The 21,145-nt window shown below is 42.4% G+C and overlaps 1 protein-coding gene across 1 annotated transcript in view; it reads right to left on the bottom strand.

Moving 5' to 3' along the window:
• The window catches only part of LOC125488259 (ATP-binding cassette sub-family A member 2-like), a 30,881-nt gene extending 13,447 nt beyond the window's left edge, over positions 1-17,434 (bottom strand). The window contains exon 1 of the mRNA XM_048621188.1: positions 17,277-17,434. Coding sequence (XP_048477145.1) covers positions 17,277-17,402 — 126 coding nt within the window. The 5' untranslated portion in view covers positions 17,403-17,434. The remainder of the gene's footprint in view (positions 1-17,276) is intronic.
• Between the last annotated feature and the right edge of the window lie 3,711 nt (positions 17,435-21,145).

Below are 21,145 nucleotides of genomic sequence, written 5' to 3'. Positions count from 1 at the left end.
AAGCAAACGATCTTTTATTTGTACAGGCGATGTTAAGAACTGATTTCCATCAATGAAATCATTTGCTAAGCCACTTATTTATATGGCAGTGTTTGTTGACACTGTAACATCAGAGCATCTGTGCTTATCGGAAATGCATATGTACATGGAATCAAACCATTGTGGGGGGGCTGGGGGTAGGAATTGAAGGGGCCTCTCCTGTTCTTCTCCACACCCCACAAGCTTTCTCTCCTCCCCCGACCCTTCTGATTCTCTCCTCATCCCGACGCTGACCTGCCTATCTTCCCAGGGCCCTATTTTTCCCTCTGTCCTCATACTTCCCCTCCTCCGTTCCCAATCCTGCCCCACCCCATCCCCCTGGTCCCAATCTCCATCCCACACCCCCCTCCCACTCCCAAATGATAATCCCCTTGTCTTGGGACTCCAGACCTCCCTTGACCACACTGTTAATATTGAATGGAATGGTAATACTGGGCAGTCAACACAGATTTATGAAATGGAAAGCATGACAAACTTGGAGTTTTCTAAGAGCATTAATTGTAGCATGGATAAAGGAGAGCCACAGGATGTAATGTAGCTGGATTTACAATAGGATTTTACTAAGGTCCCACACAGGAGGTTAGTAAATAAAATTAGAGCACATTGTCTGTTAACTAATTCCCAGTTCATATCAATGTATCACCACCAAGCCAAAAAACAAAGAGCATGGATAATGGATCATAATCAAGATTCCGCAAGAATCAGTGCTAGGCACACAAACCCTCATTATCTTTATGCATGTTTAGATGCAGACAACAACTGCATTGTTTCCAAGTTTGCAAATACTTTCAATCACAATTTTTCGAAAATTTTTAATGACTCAAAACTAGATGGGAGTGGAAATGGGAAAGAGGATTCAAGGAGGTATAAAGGGGACTTGGAGGGGCTATGGGAATGGGCTAGAACATGCCAGATGGATTATACTGTGAATTATGTGTGAGGTTATCCATTTTGGTGGGGAAAAAATAAACAGAAGGGCTGAATATTTCTTAAAAGGTGAGTGATTAAGAGACTTGGGAATCTCTGCTCATTAATCACTAAGACCTAGTATGCAGGTGCAGCATACAACTAGCAAGGTCAGTGGTATACCGAATTTCACTGCAAGCGGATTTAAGTACAGGAGCGAAGATGCATCATTGCAGCTGTACAGAGCCTTAGTGAGAAAGCACCTGCAGTATGACGCACAATTTTAGTCTCCTTATCCAAGGAAGGGTATGTTTACCATAGTGGAAGTGCCGAAGTGGTTCACCAGACTAACCCTTGGAGTGGTGAGATTGTTTTATGAGGAGAAATTGAGGAAACTGGGTCAGTGTTCGCTACAGTTCACAAAGAAGAGAATCTCTTTGAAACTTACAAAATTTTCACAGGTAGTAACATGGAGGAAGAAGATAAGGTACTCCCCATGACTCCTGAACAAGGGAATATAGTCTTGGAATAAGGGTTTTGTCATCTAAGAATGAGATGAGGAAAGGTGTTTTTTAAACTTTGTGGGGGATGGTGAATCTTTGGAATTCTCTGCTGGAGAGGCTGTTGAAGATCAAGACAGAAGTCAATGGATTTCTGCAACTAATCACATCAAGGGATATGGTGATATTGTGGTAAAGTGAAGTTGAGGTGGATAATCAATAATGATCTAACTGAATGATGGAGCAGTCTCAATCAGGTGAATGGCCTACCCTCATTTCTATGTTCCTAACACTGTCCACAAATATATTTCCTTTAATCTTAACACCATCCACTCCTGCAAGTCAATAATTTTAATGACAAGCGATTTGAATTTCCATATCCTTGACTGGATCGTTTAGAAAGTGTTTGAGCAACAGATTTGTCAATCATGCTTGGCTAATCACAGCCATCCAATTAACATTAATATCATCGATTGTAACCTTTTATTTCCAATGAAATGCAGAAATTACACTTTCAAAATGGGTATCATGGGCCATGAATGAATCCAACTAGTCAAATTGTAAGTCGCCTGTTGCAAATTTATCTCCCAAATTTGTTCCACTTATACACGTTTCCCATGTGGCGACTTTCGCATATACCAAAATGGGCTTGAAGATACCTTCATTCTGTTTTGCAGGCTAATATTGTGCAACCTCTAAAACATCTATTATTTTGCAAATTACAAGTCTATGTAATGCGCAGGTTCCTAGCTACAAGCCAACCCCCAGTATTCCTGCTTCATCCATCGCTTCTCAGGTGATTGTAAGAGATCTCATGGCACTTTTTCAAAGTGAACAATAATTAATCTTCCACCAGCATCACACCAAGCTTACAAGTCATTGTCGCATTGTTGTTTCTGAGGGCTTGCTGTGAGTAAATTGGCAGCCACATCTTCTGCATTACAATAGTGACTATATTCCAATGCATTGTTGGCTATGAAGCACTTTGTAGCATCCAGAAATCACAGCCAGCACAATGTCAATGTAAGTTTTTTTGTTCTCTATTAGGTCACTTGCTAGTACTGTTTCTGAGTCAGTGTTTGTTTAGCTCAGTTGGCTGGATGTCTGGTTTGTGATGCACAGCAACACCAACAGCGTGGGCTCAATTCTTGCGCTGGCTGAGGTTACCATGAAGGATTCTCCTTCTCAAGCTCTCCCCTCACCTAAGGCACGGTGACCCTCAGGTTAAACCACTGTCTGTCATATCTTTAATGAAAGAGCAGCTTTATGGTCTGGTAAGACTATGGCGTCTTTACCTTTACTTCAATAAGTCTTCATTGCCTATGAAATAAAATGTATCTTTACCTGTCTCAATTTGCAAGTAATTCTGGAACACTCCAGTATCTAACAAAAATGCCTTTTCCAGTTGTCCAATAATGACATGCCATCACATTATTTCCATTGCTTTTGGTTGACATTGATAAACATACAATCTGAGGCCAAGGTTATACATTACTTGACTAATTTATTACACGGTAAAAAGACGAATGCTGTTGAGAACCAAAGAAAAATAAATTTTCTACTCAACTCAACTCCTTAAGATACAGAAACCATTGAAAGTTATGTGACCCAGTGTAATCCTCAATGAAAAACTAGATCTGAATCAAGTCCTAGAAGTAATCTTACATGGCTGCTTGCTACTGACCTAGCAACAAAATCTATGCTCTTCCACCATGTCTGCTGACTTCTAAAAAGATACCAGTTTGGTGCAATCAGCCAGAGCATCATTCAGATTGCTTCGAAGCTAGACTTGAACACGGCAAATTAAAAATATCTCTCAAAATCAAGTAGAGTTGCCAAACGGGCATTTTATGAAGATGTGAATGATTGTGCTCCTTTCCTCTGATAGAATCAGTGCCAAAACACTTGACAAACACTGAGATACTTCCTCATTGAAGCACAATGGCAACAATAAACACTCAAATATCAAAGCCTCCTTCATCTCTTAAGCTGTGTATCAGCCAGAAAAGGCCATTAACAGAACCTGAACTTTCAACCCAGTAAGTACTCTGATAATGCAAAAGAGCAACGGCAGAATATATCATGGAGTTATTCTTTCATACTTGTATCCAACTATTTTATTTTTGAATTGAATAATTTCAGAATATTTCTTATCTTTTTCTAGCATCTGACAAATGTCAGAATGTTCTGCCATAGATTCCGTGTTTCTGGTGCCCTCCCTCAAGGAGGCTCAAAGTTGCATTTACGTTCAGCATAATACAAGAAATAAGCAACTCCATCATATAGGTCAAAGCTTCAGTAACTAATAGCCATGTCAAACACTGGCCTTATCTTGACACGCTTCCTTCGAACCCAACAAGCCAACTGGTGTGAATTCTGAGGGAGGGTCGGCAGACCAGAAATGTTAAGTCTGATTTTCTCTCCACAGATGCTGCCAGACCCGCTGAGCTTTTCCAGCAATTTCTGTTTTTGTTGCCAATGGTGCGAATTGACAACGAAACCTTTGAAGAACTGAGTGTCCCTGTCTGTATGTTACTGGACCTCCCTCTGGAGAAGCAAAGTACAGGCAATACATTGTCATGTTAAATTGTATTTCATGTCTTTGGATATTCCAATGCCCAAGGGGTGGATTTCCCCACACGGTGATCTTATGGCAAGATGGGTCGTGTCTCTGTACTGATTGGAACTGCGTGGACCTTGTTGACTATGTGGTCCTTGATTGGCCCAGGTTAACAACCCCAATCAGGAAGGCCTGGCTGACAAATATAAACAGGGGATTTAGAATCTCCCCAGTTCAACTGACTGACTCCGAGCAGGCTGACCACAATCAGTGTGCTATGCACAAGTAAATAAAGGGTGACGGGATACTAGCCTCTGTGTAGTTATTTCAGTGGTGACGGGAGAAAATAGTACGTGCCTGAAGAACATTAGCTTGCAACAGTCACTTTGGATTTGGAGTAAGCATTCTGGCATCATGCCTTTATTTGGGAAACTTGACTCGTTTGATCCTGCTGTGAAAGATTGGGCCCAATATGTGGAAACAATGCAATATTTTTTCCAGGTAAATGACACTGGGGCAGATGAAAAGCAATGAGTAATCCTTCTGATTGCCTGAGGACACACAGTATTCTCAGTTTTAAGAGGCTTCACTTTCCCCAGAGGCACCAGTAACTAAAACCTTTCAAGAATTGACAGAGTTGGTTAAGGAATATTACGATGCCCAAACCTCCTCTAATTCTAAGATGCTATCAGTTTTGTTCAGCTGTTAGAGAACTGGGGGAATCTGTGTTGGCATTTTTGACAAGGTTAAGATGAATGGCATTTGGCACACAAGGACAGCTCCATACCATCCAGAATCCAATGGTCTAGCAGAAAGAGTGGTCCAAACGTTGAAGGCAGGCTTAAAGAAGCAGCCTACAGCATCACTTGACACCAAACTGTCCTGGTTCCTGTTTGATGATAGGATCAGGCCTCATGCAACAAGGGGGATAGCTCCAGCAGAGCTGCTGATGGGAAGAAGACCCTGCACCAAGTTACACCTGATATTCCCTGGGGGAATGGGTGGGGGTGAAACGGCAGCAGGAACGCCAATGCCGACCAAATGCTTCCTCTAAGTGAGAGAGGCAATTTAATTTGGGGGTTGAAGTTTGGTGCCGGAACCATGGAAATGGCCCTGTATGGGTACGAGGTGAGGTCGACGCGAGGTCAGATCCCATGACTTACAAAGTTTGGGTAGGTGATACAGTCCTGAACAAACAAGTGGATCACCCGAGAGCTGTTACCTCACAAATGGGGCAGAAGCAACCCATACCTGACCCATCAGAAAAGCCAGAAGGCTTGGCAGAAATGGTAGGTTCTCTCCTTCCACCTGGTGTCAGGGAAACCTCAGAGTCCAAGACAGATGCAGCCTTGCTACTGTTACCACCAGAAGAGGAGGAAACTCTCAAGACGCTCTGGATGCAAGAGATTGGCTATGGTCCAGTACAGAGGAACTGGACTTGGGGTGAAAACGTAGCAGGAAAAGTTACAAGAGAAAGACCAGGCCTACATCACGGACTTACAGGGACTTGGGGGGATTGGGGGTATGAAGTGATGAGAACCAGTTGGACCTTATTGACTATGAGATCCTTGTTGTTAACCCTGGGCCACAGGTGATTTAGAATCTCCTCAGTTCAGGGACTGTCACCGTGCTGGCTGACCACAGCTAGTGTACTGTGTGAGAGTGAATAAAGAATGACTTGGTGATAGGATACCAGTGTCTGAGTTATTTCATTTGCTGAGACAGAAAATCAGGAATTCAGAGTCTTCCCCTAGAACTCAACTGTCAACCTGTAAATCCTTCTGAGGCACCCAAGTCAGGCGGTAAGGGTAGGAGTGTTTCCTGGTCTGCCGGAATGGAGTACCAGCTACACGTCCATGTTAAAAGACTCCTTGTGCAAGATGTTGTTACAGGCAGCAGATTTAAGGGGAACACCATCACCTGCAAGCTCCCCTCTAAGCCTCTCATCCATCCTGACTTGGAAATAAATCACCACTCCTTCAATGTTGCTGGATCAAAATCTTGGAATTCTCTCCTTAACATCATTGTGGGTCCACCTACAGCACAAGGACTGCAGCGGTTCAAGAAGGCAGCTCACCACCATGGGTAATAAATGTTATCGAGCCACCCATGCCCAAGTCCAATGAATGAATGAGAAAAAGGCTCAATGGCAAGCTTCTTCCTCACTTCAAGGACATGCAAGTCAGAGAGATTTTCCCATGTGGAGTACAAATGGTGCTTCCAGCAAAGAAGTCCAAAATTCCATCTATTTCCCAAAGTGATTCCTGTCCACCCACTCCCACCACCCCACAAGTTTCCACTCAAACTCACTCGAGCATTGCTTAATAGAAATTATGCCTTAGAGTGTTTTAAAAATTTTATAATTGTTGCTTAAAAAAAAAACCTTTCACATATTTTAGACAGCCTAACTGAGGAATATGTGGTTTTAATGTGATTGAAAAATCAACGGATGGTGGATAATTTAGTGACTGCATGGCGGGAGCAGCAAATGGAGGGACAATGAGATACTAGACGCCACCTATGTTGCCTACTTACCAAAAGATCACTTAGAAACTGCTCTGGGAGTGTAATAAGATGTAATGAACTGGATACAGTCCATTTCATCTTGCTGCTTTACTTAATAAAGATAGTTTCCCACTCTAGGCACAACCAGTGATTCTGGTCTAAAATCCCACCCATTTGGAAAGGGTTTTGCAATATCGTTGACTCTTAACCGCCTTCTGGGCAATTAGGCATGAACAGTAAGTGCTAGCCTGGTCAGTGATGTCGACATTCCGTGAATAAATTTTTAAAAAAACTCACTCCCAACCGGAAATTTTCTCTAACTTACGTGCACGTTGTTGAATACAAAAATCTATCAAGAAACAGCAAGCTTTAAAACATTAAAAAAAGTAATTGTTTTAAAAATATCCCGTGATTTACTTTAGAGTGATAAGCGAAGTTCCTAAGATAAAAACAGTCATATATTCAGCCAAAGATATTTAGAAAGAGAACTGCTGGAGCTGCTAAGGACAGATACTTTATTATCTCTTCCACGCACACTCCCTCTGCTGCTGCATGTTTGTATGACAAAATATGTCACAACACAGTACTGCAATCCCATCAACACAGCTGCAAATGGATTTTTCACAAAAATAAGTATTTATAATCACAATACGCATTCCACTAGGTGAGAAACCAGAACTTAAATTACTGAGAAAAAGCTTTCAAAATACACATGAAACCATTTGCTGGACAGATTGGTCTGGTTAGTTTCTGAATAAATTTTAAAAGACACGTTCCATTCAAAACTTCTAAAGGTTTCTTTATTTCTCTTGCACTCAAAATAGCCAGCTTAATTTCTGGAATCTTTTTGAAGTTCTGCAAACTACTGCAGAAAACTCACAATGGTGATTAATTTACCCGGGGGTCCTTCATATTGTATGATTGTTTGCATTGCTCACACTAGTTTTGTGAGAATTCTGGGAAAAGAAATCCAATGCAGGTGAGTAACATCTCCACAGCCCAATATCTAGACCTTTTAATAGAGTTCTATATCCATGATGGGGGGATGGAAGGTGGGGCGGGGGGGGTGCGGGTAGGGTGGGAGTGGGAATGGTTAGTTAGCATCGTGGTAACATTACTGTACTATAATCTGGAGCCCTAGGCCAATGTTCTGAAAGCATGGATTGGAATTTCACTATGCCAGACGGTGAAATCTGAATTCAATTAAGAAAAACTGAATGAAATGCTAGCCAAATGATGATCAGGTAACTGCTGTCAAGTGTTATGAAAACCCATTTGGTTCACTGATACCCTTTAGGAAAGGTAACTACCATGCCTTACTTGGTTTGGCCTACATGATACACTGCGATATGGATAACTCACAGCTGAGCTCTGGACAATTAAGGAATAGCAATTAGATGTTGATCCAACCAGTGATGCCTACATCCCAAATAACTTGTCTCTGAGAAAAATGAACAAACAGTGACATTCACAGCTGACCTTGGAGAAACGTGTATGGGGGAGCTCACAGCAGGGGAGGAGCTAAGTGCCTAGTTTTTAAAAGTGTAACCTGTATTTTGTTTGCAAATCTACAATAATGAGTTCGTTTTTGATTCAATGTTTTTATTGAGATCTGTTTTTTTCATTAAACTTTAAAAATATAAAACAAAGGTACTAAGATGGCCTGGAACAGTGTCTTTAGAGCAGTAAGACTTTGCTACTTTCTGGGTCTATAGATTGTTAATGTGCAAAGATGGCCTTTAGTAGAGTGATGTCCTCTTCCTGTCAGACTTGGGAGATTAGGGAGAGTTTCCATCTTACTGGTGATTATGACTGCAGGAAGTGTGTTTGATTGTGAATCCTGTTGGATCGCACAGAACAGCTGGAGCTGCAGTTAGAGGCAATGAGGAATTTACAGGAGCTAGGGAGTGTGATGGATGGCAGTTGCAGGGAGGGAGATAAACCGCAGATACAGTCAGGTAGATGGGTGACCTCCAGGAAAGGTAGGAGAGGGAGGCAGGTCATGCAGGAATCTCCTGTGGCTAACCCCATCTCCATCAAGTATGCTGTTTTAGAAAATGTAGGGATTGATGGACTCCCGGGGAATGTAGCACTGACAGCCAGGTTTTTGGTACCAAGACTGGCTGTAATGTAACGAGGGATACGTCAGGTTCCAAGCGATCGCTTGTGATAGGGGACTCTCTGGTCAGAGGCACAGACAGATGTTTCTGCGGCCAACAACAAGACACCAGAATGGTGTGTTGCCTCCCTGGTGCTAGGATCAAGGATATCTCAGACAGGGTGCAGAATATTCTCAAAGAGGAGAGGGGCCAGCAGGAGGTCATTGTACACATTGGAACTAATGACATAGAAAAAGAGATTCTGAGGAGAGAATATAGAAAGTTAGGCAGGAATTTAAAACGGAGGTCCTCGAGGGTGGTAATATCTGGATTAACCGCCGTGCCATGAGCCAGTGAGGATAGGAATAGGAGGATAGAGCAGATAAATGCATGACAGGGGAGAGGATTCACATTTTTGGATCATTGGACTCTCTCCTGGGGTATAAGTGATCTGTGTAAGAAGGACAGATTGCACCCGAATTAGAAGCAGGCTAATATACTGGCAGGGAGATTTGCTACAGCTTCTTAGTTGGGGCTGGGGATGGGAGTGGAGGGGGGCTCCAAGGGAGATGAGAGGCCATTCTATAGTTGGGAAGAGGAAAGGAGTCAAACAGTCAGGTCAGTCAGGAACAAAGCAGAGAATGAGATAAGACTGATAAATTTAAACTGTATTTATTTCAATGCAACAGGCCTGACAGGTAAGGCAGATGAACTTCGGGCACGGTTGGAAACATGGGACTGGGATATCATAGCAAATACAGAGACGTGGCTCAGGGATAGACAGGACTGGCAGCTTAATGTTCCAGGGTATAGATGCTATAAAAAGGATAGAAAGGGAGGCAAGAGAGAGGGAGTGGCATTTTTGATTAGGGATAACATTATGGCTATACTTAGGGAGGATATTCCCGGGAATACATCCAGGAAAGTTATTTAGGAGGAACTGGAAAATAAGAAAAGGATGATCTCCTTATTGGGATTGTACTATAGACCCTCAATAGTCAGCAGGAAATTGAGAAACAAATTTGTAAGGAGATCTGTAAGAATAATAGGGTTGCAATGGGACGGGACTTCAACTTTAACTTTCAAAACATAGACTGGGACTGCCATAGTGTTAAGGGCTTGGATGGGCAGGATTTATTTAATATCTCCAAGAAAATTCAGTATATGGATGTACCAACTAGAGAAGGTACAAAATTTGACCTACTTTTAGGAAATAAGGCAGGATAGGTGATTGAGGTGTCAATGGGAGAGCCAGTGACTATAATTCTACTGGTTTTTAAATAGTGATGGAACAGGATAGAATGGATCTAAAAGTTGAAGTTCTAAATTGGAGGAATGCCACTTGTTACAGTATTAGGCAAAAACTCTCAAAAGTTGATTGGGGGCAGACGTTTGCAGGTAAAGGTACGACTGGAAAATGGGAAGCCTTCAAAAATGAGATAATGAGAGTCCAGGGACAGTATATTCCTGTTGTGGTGAAGGGCAAGGCTGGAAGGAATGCTGGGTAACTAGAGAAATTGAGGTTTCGGTCAAGAAAAAGGAAGCACATGTCAGGTGCAGATAGCAGGGATTGAGTGAATACCCAGAAGCGTATAAAGAAAGTAGGAGTATTATTAAGGGGAAAATCAGGAGGGCAAAAAGGGGACATGAGATAGCTTCGGCAAATAGGCTTAAGGAGAATACAGTATAAATACAGTAAGGACAAAAGGGTAACTAGGGAGAGATTAGGGCCCCTTCAAGATCAGCAAGGCCACCTAAGTGCAGAACCACAGGAGATAGGGGAAGATGCTAAACAAGTATTTTGCATCAGTGTTTACCATGCAGAAAGGATATGGAAAATAGAAAACATGGGGAAATAAATACTGACATCTTGAAAAATGTCCAAATTAGAGAGAAGGAAGTGCTGAACATTTTAAAACGCATAATGGTGGATAAAGCCCAAGGACCTGATCAGGTGTACCCTAGAACTCTGTGGGAAGCGATTGCTGGGCCCTTTACTGAGATACTTGTACCATCGATAGCCACAGGTGAGATGCCAGAAGACTGGAGGTTGGCTAATGTGATGCCACTATTAAAGAAAGGTGGTAAGTAAAAGCCAGGGAACTATAGAGCGGTGAGCCTGACATTGGTGGTGGGCAAACTGTTGGATGGAATCCTGAGGGACAGGATTTACATGTATTTGGAACAGCAAGGAGTGATTAGGGACAGTCAATATGGCTTTGTGCATGGGAAATCGTCTCTCACTAACTTGATTTCATTACTTCTTCAAAAAACTCAGAAGACTGAGGAGGGCAGAGTGGTGGACATGATCTAGATGGACTTCTGTAAGGCATTCAACAAGGTTCCACATGGTAGACTGGTGAACAAGATTGGATCACATGGAATTCAGGGAGAACCAGCAATTTGGACACAAAACTGACTCAAATGGTACAGGAGACCTGTGACCAGCATGTGACTCAAGGATCGGTGCTTGGTCCACTGCTTTTCATCATTTATATAAATGATTTGGATGTGAACATAGGAGGTATGGTTAGTAAGTTTGCAGATGATCCCAAAATTGGAGGTGTAGTGGACAGCGAAGTTTACTTCAGAGTATAATGGCACGTTGATCATACAGGCCAATTGGCCAATGAGTGACAGATGGAATTTAATTTAGTTAAATGTGAAGTGTTGCATTTTGGAAAGGCAAATCAGGACAGGACTTATACAATTAAATAGTCAAGTCCTGGGAAGTGTTGCTGTACAAAGAGACCTTGGAGTGCAGGTTCATAGTTCCTTGAAAATGGAGTTCCAGGTAGACATGATAGTGAAGGCAATGTTTGGTATGCTTGCCTTTATTGGTCAGTGCACTGAATATAGGAGTTGTGGCTTCAGGACATTGATTAGGCCACTTTTGGATTACTGTGTGCAATTCTGGTCTCCCTGCTATCGGAAGGATGTTGCAAAACTTGAAGGGATTCAGAGAAGCTTTACATGTACCTTTTATGGAATTTTTATGAAGCAAGTACCAATGTTTACAGAAACAACTTTGTCACTTTCCTCTTAATTTCGCCCACTTGACGTCTAACTGATCCTTCATTTTAAAAGTGCCATGTATCTCAAGTGTACCGTTAAGGAAGGGAAAACACAGCTTCCAGTACACAGTTTATCCTTCTCCATTTTATAAACAGGAGTTGGTGATTCAAGGACTCAGCCTACGAAACACTAAATGTAATCACAGACTCCATTTTCCTCTGTTAATATGCGCTGACCGATCTCTATGAGCTCTGCAGTAAGCAGTGGCTTGTTCTCTCCCTCTGCTGCAAAAGTCACTGACAAGTACATAAAATGAAAGGCTTTATTTTGTAATTCATATCATTCAAACTGCTCCCTTAGGAAAGCAAATCTAATTGCTTTTGCCACTTCACAAAGTAACATTCGAACCAGCAAACAGAATTGAAATTCCGGGGAGTAGCCTGTAATTCCTTCTGTTGATGGTGAGGACCTTGTAGTCACTAACTCTGCATCAGAAGATTCTGGTTCAAACCCCACCTCTCAGGGAGCTGTGTCATAACACGACCAAACAGACCAAGCCACAGTACTGAGATGCAAGTGCATATTCCAGGCTGCCACATTTTGCAGTATTGTGAGTTCATTTAGGGTGTTACATTTATGGGATTTCTTGCTCAGTCCACTTTTGCAATACTGCGTTCAATTCTGGTCTCCCTGCTGTAGGAAGGATGTTGTGAAACTTGAAAGGGTTCAGAAAAGATTTACAAGGTTGTTGCCAGGATTGGACAGCTTGAGCTACAGGGAGAGGCTCAATAGGCTGGGGCTATTTTCCCCAGAGCATCGGAGGCGGAGGGGTGACCTCATAAAAGTTTAAAAAATCATAAGGGGCATGGATAGAGTGAATAGTCAAGGTCTTATCCTGAGAGTAGGGGAGTCCAAAACTAGACAGCATAGGTTTAAGGTGAGAGGGAAAGAATTAAAAGGGACCTAAGGGGCAACTTTTTCAGCAGATGGTGGTGCATGTAAGGAATGAGCTGCCAGATTAAGTGGTGGAGGCTGGTACAATTACAACATTTAAAAGGCATCTGGACAGGTACATGATTAGGAAGGGTTTAGGGGGATATGAACCAAATGCTGGCAAAGGGACTATGTTAATGCAGGATATCTGGTTGGTGTGGACAAGTTGGACCGAAGGATCTATTTCCATTGCTACACATCTCTATAACTCTCTGACTCTATTCTCTTTCCTATGGGACAGCATACCTTATCTCTTTACCATTGCCGGATTTGAAATTTCCTGTTTGATACTTGTGTTAATTATATCATTGACAACTGAGAACAGTTCCTGTTAAAGTGCAAGGTTTTAACCAAAAAAAACAGAATAAAATTTATATGCTTTTGCCAAAATCAAGAAACAGCTGAGCAGAACATTATTCAGTTATTAATACACTTCTGCCTCAGAATAATTCAGTAACACTCTTGATTGCTGTGAGTTTAATACGAAAACAGCTTTGTCACACAGAATGAGGGGCAGGATCGATCTCCAGTCTAATCTGATAGATGGCCTTTGTCAGAGCCATAAAGGTATTGCAGCCTCAGTACTTCCTCATTAGGAAGAACAATCGGTCAACATTTCCCATTCATGATCAGTGTACACTGATGCTTTTGGACAACATGTGGACAAAATTCGACTTAAGTGTGAAGAGGTTTTCAGGACACAGCCGTCCTAAACTCACTGACAGGGTCAGATTAAGGGACTGGAGTACAATTGCATGCAAATCGAGTTATATTTTCAAAGCATTAGTTAAAAAGCAAAGATTGACACTGGGCGAAAAGATGCAGATTATTAAATACAAAAAAAAGTCAATCAATTCATTATGCACAGGCAGCATAAGTGCATCTAGATGGTCAGTGGATCCTGGGACATACGACATCCTGTCAGTCTTATTTTATTGAGATAACAAAGGTGTAGAGCTGGATGAACACAGCAGGCCAAGCAGCAGAGGAGCAGGAAAGCTGACGTTTCGAGCCTACACCCTTCTTCAGAAAAGTCTTATTTTATTGTCTGGGCCTCAGACCAGCGAGCACACATACACAAAGTAAGTGTGGCCATTTCCCCCTGTGTTCTAACACTTTCTTCTGCAGGCTAACATTCAACATATTATCAAACAGGGATACCTTCCCCTTGTCAGCCTGGGTGAGATTTGAAAAACGATCTTCGAACTGAAATAACAGTTCTCTTTGCACTGCACAATGCACACCTATCCAAATAAATCTTTTTCAAATTCAAAAATTAAATCCATTTCAGGCTCTTTACATAAAATAAAGGTTATTTTAATAAAGATTGCCTTGTGTTTTGCTTTTCATTTCTGAAGCACAATGCAATACTTTCTTGGTAAAATCAAGAGAAATAGTAAGTTTATTACTGTTCAATAATTACAAAATGAACAGAACAACCAGTAGCTTGTGTGATATTGATTTTCATTTTGTATTGCAATGGTACATGTAACTCATTTTGCCTGCACCACATGTTCAAATCTCCAACACTCAACCTCTAAGTCAACATCCCATCTGTCACCATCAATGATTAGCAGCTCATGCTCAGCAGCCTTTGTTTAGTTATGGAGAATAATTCTCTGCCCAAATTAGTTTATCTGCAACTTAAAGCAACCTTTGCATTAACTTCACTACTCACTCCAGCTCTAAGCAAAGCATTGCTACATCAAGGTACCCCATTTGCAGGAAGAATCTGTTCAGCATTGCAGGTTACTCGGTATCTATCCCCAGTTTAACAAGAGCTTCTCCTGTCTTTCAAGAGTGGAACAGTGTCAGGCACCAAGTCCAAAGAAATCTGAAGTGGTCTGGTTTAGCTAGTCTGCTGTTAACGTCCCTTAAATATTTGCATCTAACAGCACACAACTACAGAGGTTATTCAGTAAATAAGAACATAAGAAATTGGAGCAGGAGTAGGCCATCCGGCCCCTCGAGCCTGCTCCGCCATTCAAAAAGATCATGGCTTATCTTTTTGTGGACTCAGCTCCACCTACCCCCCCACTCACCATAACTCTTAATTCCACTACTGTTCAAAAATTTACCTATCTTTCCCTTGAAAAAGTCAGCTCATCTTAAAGGAAGACTGAGCTTGTATTTATATAGTACCTTTCTTGACCTCGGGATGTCTCAAAGCACTTTATAGATAATAAAGTAGTTTGAAAGTTCAGTCATTGTTAAAATGTATGAAATACAGCAGTCATTTCATAGAGAACAAAGTGACACAGCGGTAATCAGATAACTGCCAGGATACCTTGTTTTGTTTATAAGTACAGTTGATTGAGCAATACATGTTGACCAGACCCCCAAACAGAACATCTTTGATTTGATTTGATTTGATTTAAGCTTTATTGTTACATGTACTCAAGTACAGAAGTACAGGAGTGCAGTGAAAAGTGTACTTTGTCTCTGCCCTATTTGAAATAATGCCATGTGATCTTTTAAGCACGTGAGATGGACCGGTTTTTAACATCCCATCCAAATGACTGCACCTCTGGCAGTGTGACCTGGAGTGTCAGGTTAGATTACATCCTATCTCTGGAATCAGGCATAAACGCATGTTAATCTTAGCTCAATCTTCCAGCTTCTAAAGCCAATGCCTTTTTGTATGTTCCAATTACTTCTTAATTGGTTCTAACATATTTGCCTCTAACCGTGGACTTTGAGTGGTGAGGCTATTAAAATGTCCAGATCCGTTGAAATTTCAGCACCAGACACTTTAGCACCAAACATGCACATTCTCCATTTTTCATTCCTCAGTACGGTGGCATGGTGGCTCAATGGTTAGCACTGCTGCCTCACAGCACCAGGGATCTTGGTTCAATTCTTGCCTCGGGCAATTATCTGTGTGGAGTTTGCACATTCTCCCCGTCTGTGTGGGTTTGCTCTAGGTGCTCTGGTTTCTTCCTACAGTCCAAAAATGTGCAGGTTAGGTAGATTGGCCATGGAAATGCAGGGATTACAGGGATCGAATGCTCTTTGGAGGACTGGTGTGGATTTGAGACCGAATGGCCTGCCCCCACATTATAGGGAATCTGTGTTTCTACAAAGGAGCTTTCTGATCATTGCAACCATTATCATTAAAGCTTTTGAGAAGATTTGTAGCTCGGATTGTGGATGAGGTTGTAGACTTGCTTGCCAAGCCAGTATGTTTACTTGCAGACATAAAATGATGTGTACCTGCCATGACATTACACAGCTAGGTAACATCGTCAGTGCGCCTCCAGTGAAGCGTTGGTGTTCTGTCCCGCTTGTTATTTATATGCCTTGGTTTGTAAATATAAATAGCATATAAGTAACAACGGGACAGAACACTAACGCTTCACCGGAGGTGCACTGATGATATTATCTAGCAGGGTGACGAAACGTCTACAATCAAACACACTAGCTCGGCGAGCATGTCTGTAACACCATTATCATTGCAAAGTGGTGTCAGCACTTGTAAGAGTAATCCTCCGAAATCGACAGATTCCACTTACCATGTGCTTGGATGCATTAGCGATAAGCAGCTATTAACAACAGCGATGTACTGAGTGCTGAATGGGTATTTTAGTCAATGACCTGGTGGTGCTTAAATATCAAAATCATTGGTAGATTTCCCAGATGTGGTCACATATCTGCCATGAAATTACTAATCGAAAGCAAAGCAGCAGCATTTGCAAAATAGATTTTAAAAGTGCTACAAAAAGCTGCAGTTACTGTCAGCTTGCTTTAAGAGTGATGCTGAATCAGCGTTACACGTGGCTCCTCATGTGACGGAATAGGTCGGTTCACAACCTGTGGATCTTTAGGCACACAGACCCCTGGTCAGGCAGTGGGGTCCTGAGGGTGCGATTTGCTTCCTTTTCTTTCCCTCTCTGTCACCACTCGGTCTCATCATTAAGGCGTTTAGGCTCAATGACTGATGTAGCTCAATGGGCAAGTTGCAACCATTTTGATGGATTGGTAAAAAGCTCCTTCCAGTCAATAATGTCAATGCAGTTAGACAGAATTGGGAATTACCACAGGGCCAATTTAAAATATGATTAACATTATAAATCTGAGCAAAATAGAACAGTTGGACTTTTACATATGCTGTCATCCATTTAGATTCTGCAATGTCTACAGTTTACGTCTTATCGCTCAGTCCAAAGCTCCATCACCCAAACAGTCAAGCCAAGGAATTATATTAGTAAGGACAGTAGGAAGATCATAAACCAGGTTTAAGATATCTGGCAGAAGAACCAGAGGGGAGAACTATTTCTATCTGATGAGTGTCACGAACTGGAATGCACTGCCTAAAAGAGGTGTGAAAACAGATTCAATAGAAAAGGAAATTAGATAAATACTTGCAAGGCAAAATATCACACAGCTATGGGGGAAAAGCAGGTGTGTGGGACTAACTGAATGGCTCTCTCAAAGAGCCAGCACGGACAGAATGGGTTGAATGGCCTTGTTCTCTGCTGTCCAGTTCTGTGGTGCTTCAAAACATAAGTACTTGTTGAATCGTGCTCCTAATCACAGTGCATGTTATAACTAAGAACACAGCTTTGAACTGCTCCTTCTGCCAACTGAGAGGAGTTAGAATAGGTGAAAGATATGAGATTCCAGGCTTCCTTAGAGTCAATAGCTTTGCTGGTGTCTTACCTTTTCTATTACTTTGTCCACTTCTGTGCCAACAGGTGAGTAAAGGATCTTGGGATTAGTGGTCATGAGGTGCACCAGTAGGCCAAGGTTTCGTTGCTCCTTGCTGGTGAAGCCCAGAGAGCTCATGTTCCCCTGTTTCAAGGCCTCAGGCTCTATTGTTCTGAATAAAAGCAAAAATAAATAAAATGATGTGTACCTGCCATGAGAAGGAAGTGACCAACAACAATAAACAACATTATTATTACAATACTTATTCCAGTCATTGCCCCTGGAGAATTCTGCAAAACTTCAAATTTGTCTTAAAGCCACCAGCTGGAACAGAATGTTTCTAACCAGGAGGTATTGCTGATCATTGGAAGGAATCTCATAATAGCTCTTGTCTAATAGACAACAAACAGGTATGAACTCCAGCCCTAGAAATAACAATTCCCATCGAACAAAGTCCACAGATTCGAACAAGAGTAAGAGAGAAACAATGATATACCAGTAAAAGGTTATTTCAATACATTTTGACTAATTATAAATGAAATATTGTTCTACTGCTCAGAAAAGGGTGCGTCAGAATCTTTTGCCATTTTTCCACGGTAAGGACTTGGATATGAGTCTTATTGAAGCAAAAAGTACCCTAAAGGGGATCACATTCCCAAGTCATCAATGTGTAGCCACTGGCAGAAAAACTGTATTCAATACGCAAGGTGGTAAGCCATTTCACCGAGACCAGTCAACAGGCAATTCTTTAGCCATGTCTGATTATTCAGAGAAATACTTTGTTGTTGACAAACCCTTTCGATCTAGGCTGTCCTGTGAGAAAAGCTTTTAAAAATGGGAACTCAAATGACAATAACAGTCCACCAAGCAACAGCAGGCTGCTCATCTATCCAAGGCAACATGACAGGATGCAGCCTGGTTGGTCTCATTAACTCAGCAAGACAATTTATTCAGAGATAGTAGGAACTGCAGATGCTGGAGAATCTGAGATGACAAGGTGTAGAGCTGGATGAACACAGCAGGCCAAGCAGCATCAGAGGAGCAGGAAGGCTGACGTTTCGGGCCTAGACCCTTCTTCATAAAATTTGTTCAACTGTTTTCAGTGATTGTATTGCTTCTTTTGCTGTCTCGCTTATCTCCCCTAACTCTTTACTTTGCATATTTTACAAACCAGAGCAGTTCTCCGCTCACGTCAGTTGTAGGAAGGACGGAAGGAGTAGACGCGCATACAACATGAAGATTCATTCACAAGCAAAATGGAGTTCCATTACTGCACTCCTGGGCAGATCACCACACAAGTAGATATTGGGGGGTTGGTGTGGCAGAGGGTTCAAACCCCACGAAAGTCAGACTTTTTAATGGAGCAGGTGATATCCCTCAAGATATCAGCAGCGGACTTCAATTCATGACAGGGTGTAATTCTACAATAAATTTTAAGGCAGTAAAAAGCATTAGAAGTGTCACGTGGGCAGTAAAACATTAACAAAGGCACAAATAAACTTACAGTCTCAAGTTTCTTGATTTATGTGGTATGGTATTATCACTGAAGAATGAGCAATTGCAGAGGAAGTCCCACTAATTAACTGGGATGGAAGGTAACTTTTTAAAAATTCATTCATGGGATGCAGGCATCGCCAGCGGGGCCAGCATTTATTGCCCATCCCTAGCTGCCTTCAGAAGGTGGTGGTAGTGTGCCGACTTCTAGAACCCGCTGCAGCCCATGTGCTTTAAGTAGACCCATAATGCCATTCGGGAGGGAATTCCAGGATATGGACCCTGTGATACTGAGGATACAGCGATATATTTCCAAGTCAGGATGGTGAGTGATTTGGAGGGGAACCTGCAGCTGGTGGTGTTCCCATGTTTCTGCTGCTTTTGTCGTTCTAAATGGTAGTTATCCTGAGTTTAGAAGGTGCTGTCTAAGGAGATAACAAGGTGTAGAGCTGGATGAACACAGCAGGCCAAGCAGCATCAGAGGAGCAGGAAGGCTGACGTTTCGGGCTAGACCCTTCTTCAGAAATGGGGGAGGGGAAAGGGGATTCTGAAATAAATAGGGAGAGAGGGGGAGGCGGATAGAAGATGGATAGAGGAGAAGATAGGTGGAGAGGAGACAGACAGGTCAAAGAGGCAGGGATGGAGCCAGTAAAGGTGAGTGTAGGTGGGGAGTTAGGGAGGGGATAGGTCAGTCCAGGGAGGATGGACAGGTCAAGGGAGCAGGATGAGAACCTTGGTGAATTTCCGCATTGCACTTTGTAGATGGTACACACTGCTGCTACTGAGTGTCAATGGTGTAGGGAGTGGGTGTTATGTGAGTGTGGTGCCAATCAAGAGACTGCTTGGTTCTGGATGGTTTCAAGCTTCTTTAACGGACTGAAGCGAATACTGGTATCTGTGATGTTGGAAATGATAGCGGATACTGAGATGAATCATCCACTTGATAGTTCTGGCTGAAGGCTGTTGCAAAAGCCTCTGCTTTATTTTTGCACTGAAATGCTGGGCTCCCCATTGTTGAAGGTGAGGATTTTTGTGGAGCCTCGTCCTCCTCCAATGCATTGTTTAATTGTCCACCACCATTTATGACTGGATGTGACAAGATTGCAGAACTTAGATCTGATGTATTGGTGGTGAAATCATTTAGCCCTGTATTGCAGCTTCACCAGATTGGCACCTCATTTTCAGATATGCCTGGTGCTGCTGTTGGCATACCCTCCTTCATTCGTCATTGAACCAGGGCTGATTCCCCTGGTTTGATGGCAATGGTGGTGTGGGGGATATGCCGGGCCATGAGGTTGCAGATTGTGCTGGAGAATAATTCAACTTCTAATGGCCCGTTCTGCCTTATAGATACCCAGTGTTAACTGTTAGAATGTTGCAGGTACCAAACAACACAATAGAGGGCATCCTCAATGTAAAGAAGGTACGTCATCACCACAAGATCAATGCAATGGTCAGTTGAACCAAACCATCAAGGACAGATGCATCTGCGACAATTAGAATGGGAAGGAAGAGGTTAAGTATGTTTTTCCCCTTTGTTGGTTCTATCATCACTTGCCAAAGACCTGCCTAGCACCTATGTCCCTTTGGACTTGATCAGTTTGGTTAGTAGAGACAATGAAAACTAAAGTCCCAGATTACATTCAGAAACCTTATCGCCTTCAGCAGATAGGATCAAGGAAAACCCCAAGGCATTCTATACTTACGTGAGGAACAAGAGGATGGCCAGAGTGAGGGTAGGGCCGATCAGGGACAGTGGAGGGAACATGTGCCTGGAGTCGGATGAGGTAGGGGAAGTCTTTAATGAATACTTTGCTTCAGTATTCACCAGTGAGAGGGAACTTGATGTTTGTGAGGATAGCATGAAACAGGCAGATATGCTTGAACAGGTTGTTGTTGGGGAGGAGGATGTGCTAGAAATTTTGAAAAACATGAGGATAGATAAGTCCCCTGGGCCAGACGGAATATACCCAAGGCTTCTACGGGAAGCGAGGGAAGAGATTGCTGCCCCTCTGGCAATGACCTTTGCGTCCTCACTGTCCACTGGAGTAGTGCCAGAAGATTGGAGGGTGGCAAATGTCATTCCTTGTTCAAGTAGTAACGGCGTGGAATGTCCTGCCTGCAACAATAGTAGACTCGCCCACTTTAAGGGCATTTAAATGGTCATTGGATAAACATATGGATGATACTGGAATAGTTTAGGTTAGATGGGCTTCAGATTGGTTTCACAGGTCGGCGCAACATCGAGGGCCGAAGGGCCTGTACTGCGCTGTAATGTTCTATGTTCTATGTTCAAGAAAGGGAATAGGGATAATCCTGGAAATTACAGACCAGTCAGTCTTACTTCTGTGGTGGGCAAATTATGGGAGAGGATTCTGAGAGATAAT

The sequence above is a fragment of the Rhincodon typus genome, unplaced genomic scaffold, assembly GCF_021869965.1.
Source record: "Rhincodon typus isolate 14 unplaced genomic scaffold, sRhiTyp1.1 hic_rhity00000093, whole genome shotgun sequence".
NCBI lineage: Eukaryota > Metazoa > Chordata > Chondrichthyes > Orectolobiformes > Rhincodontidae > Rhincodon > Rhincodon typus.
This window is presented reverse-complemented; position numbering and strand designations above follow the sequence as displayed.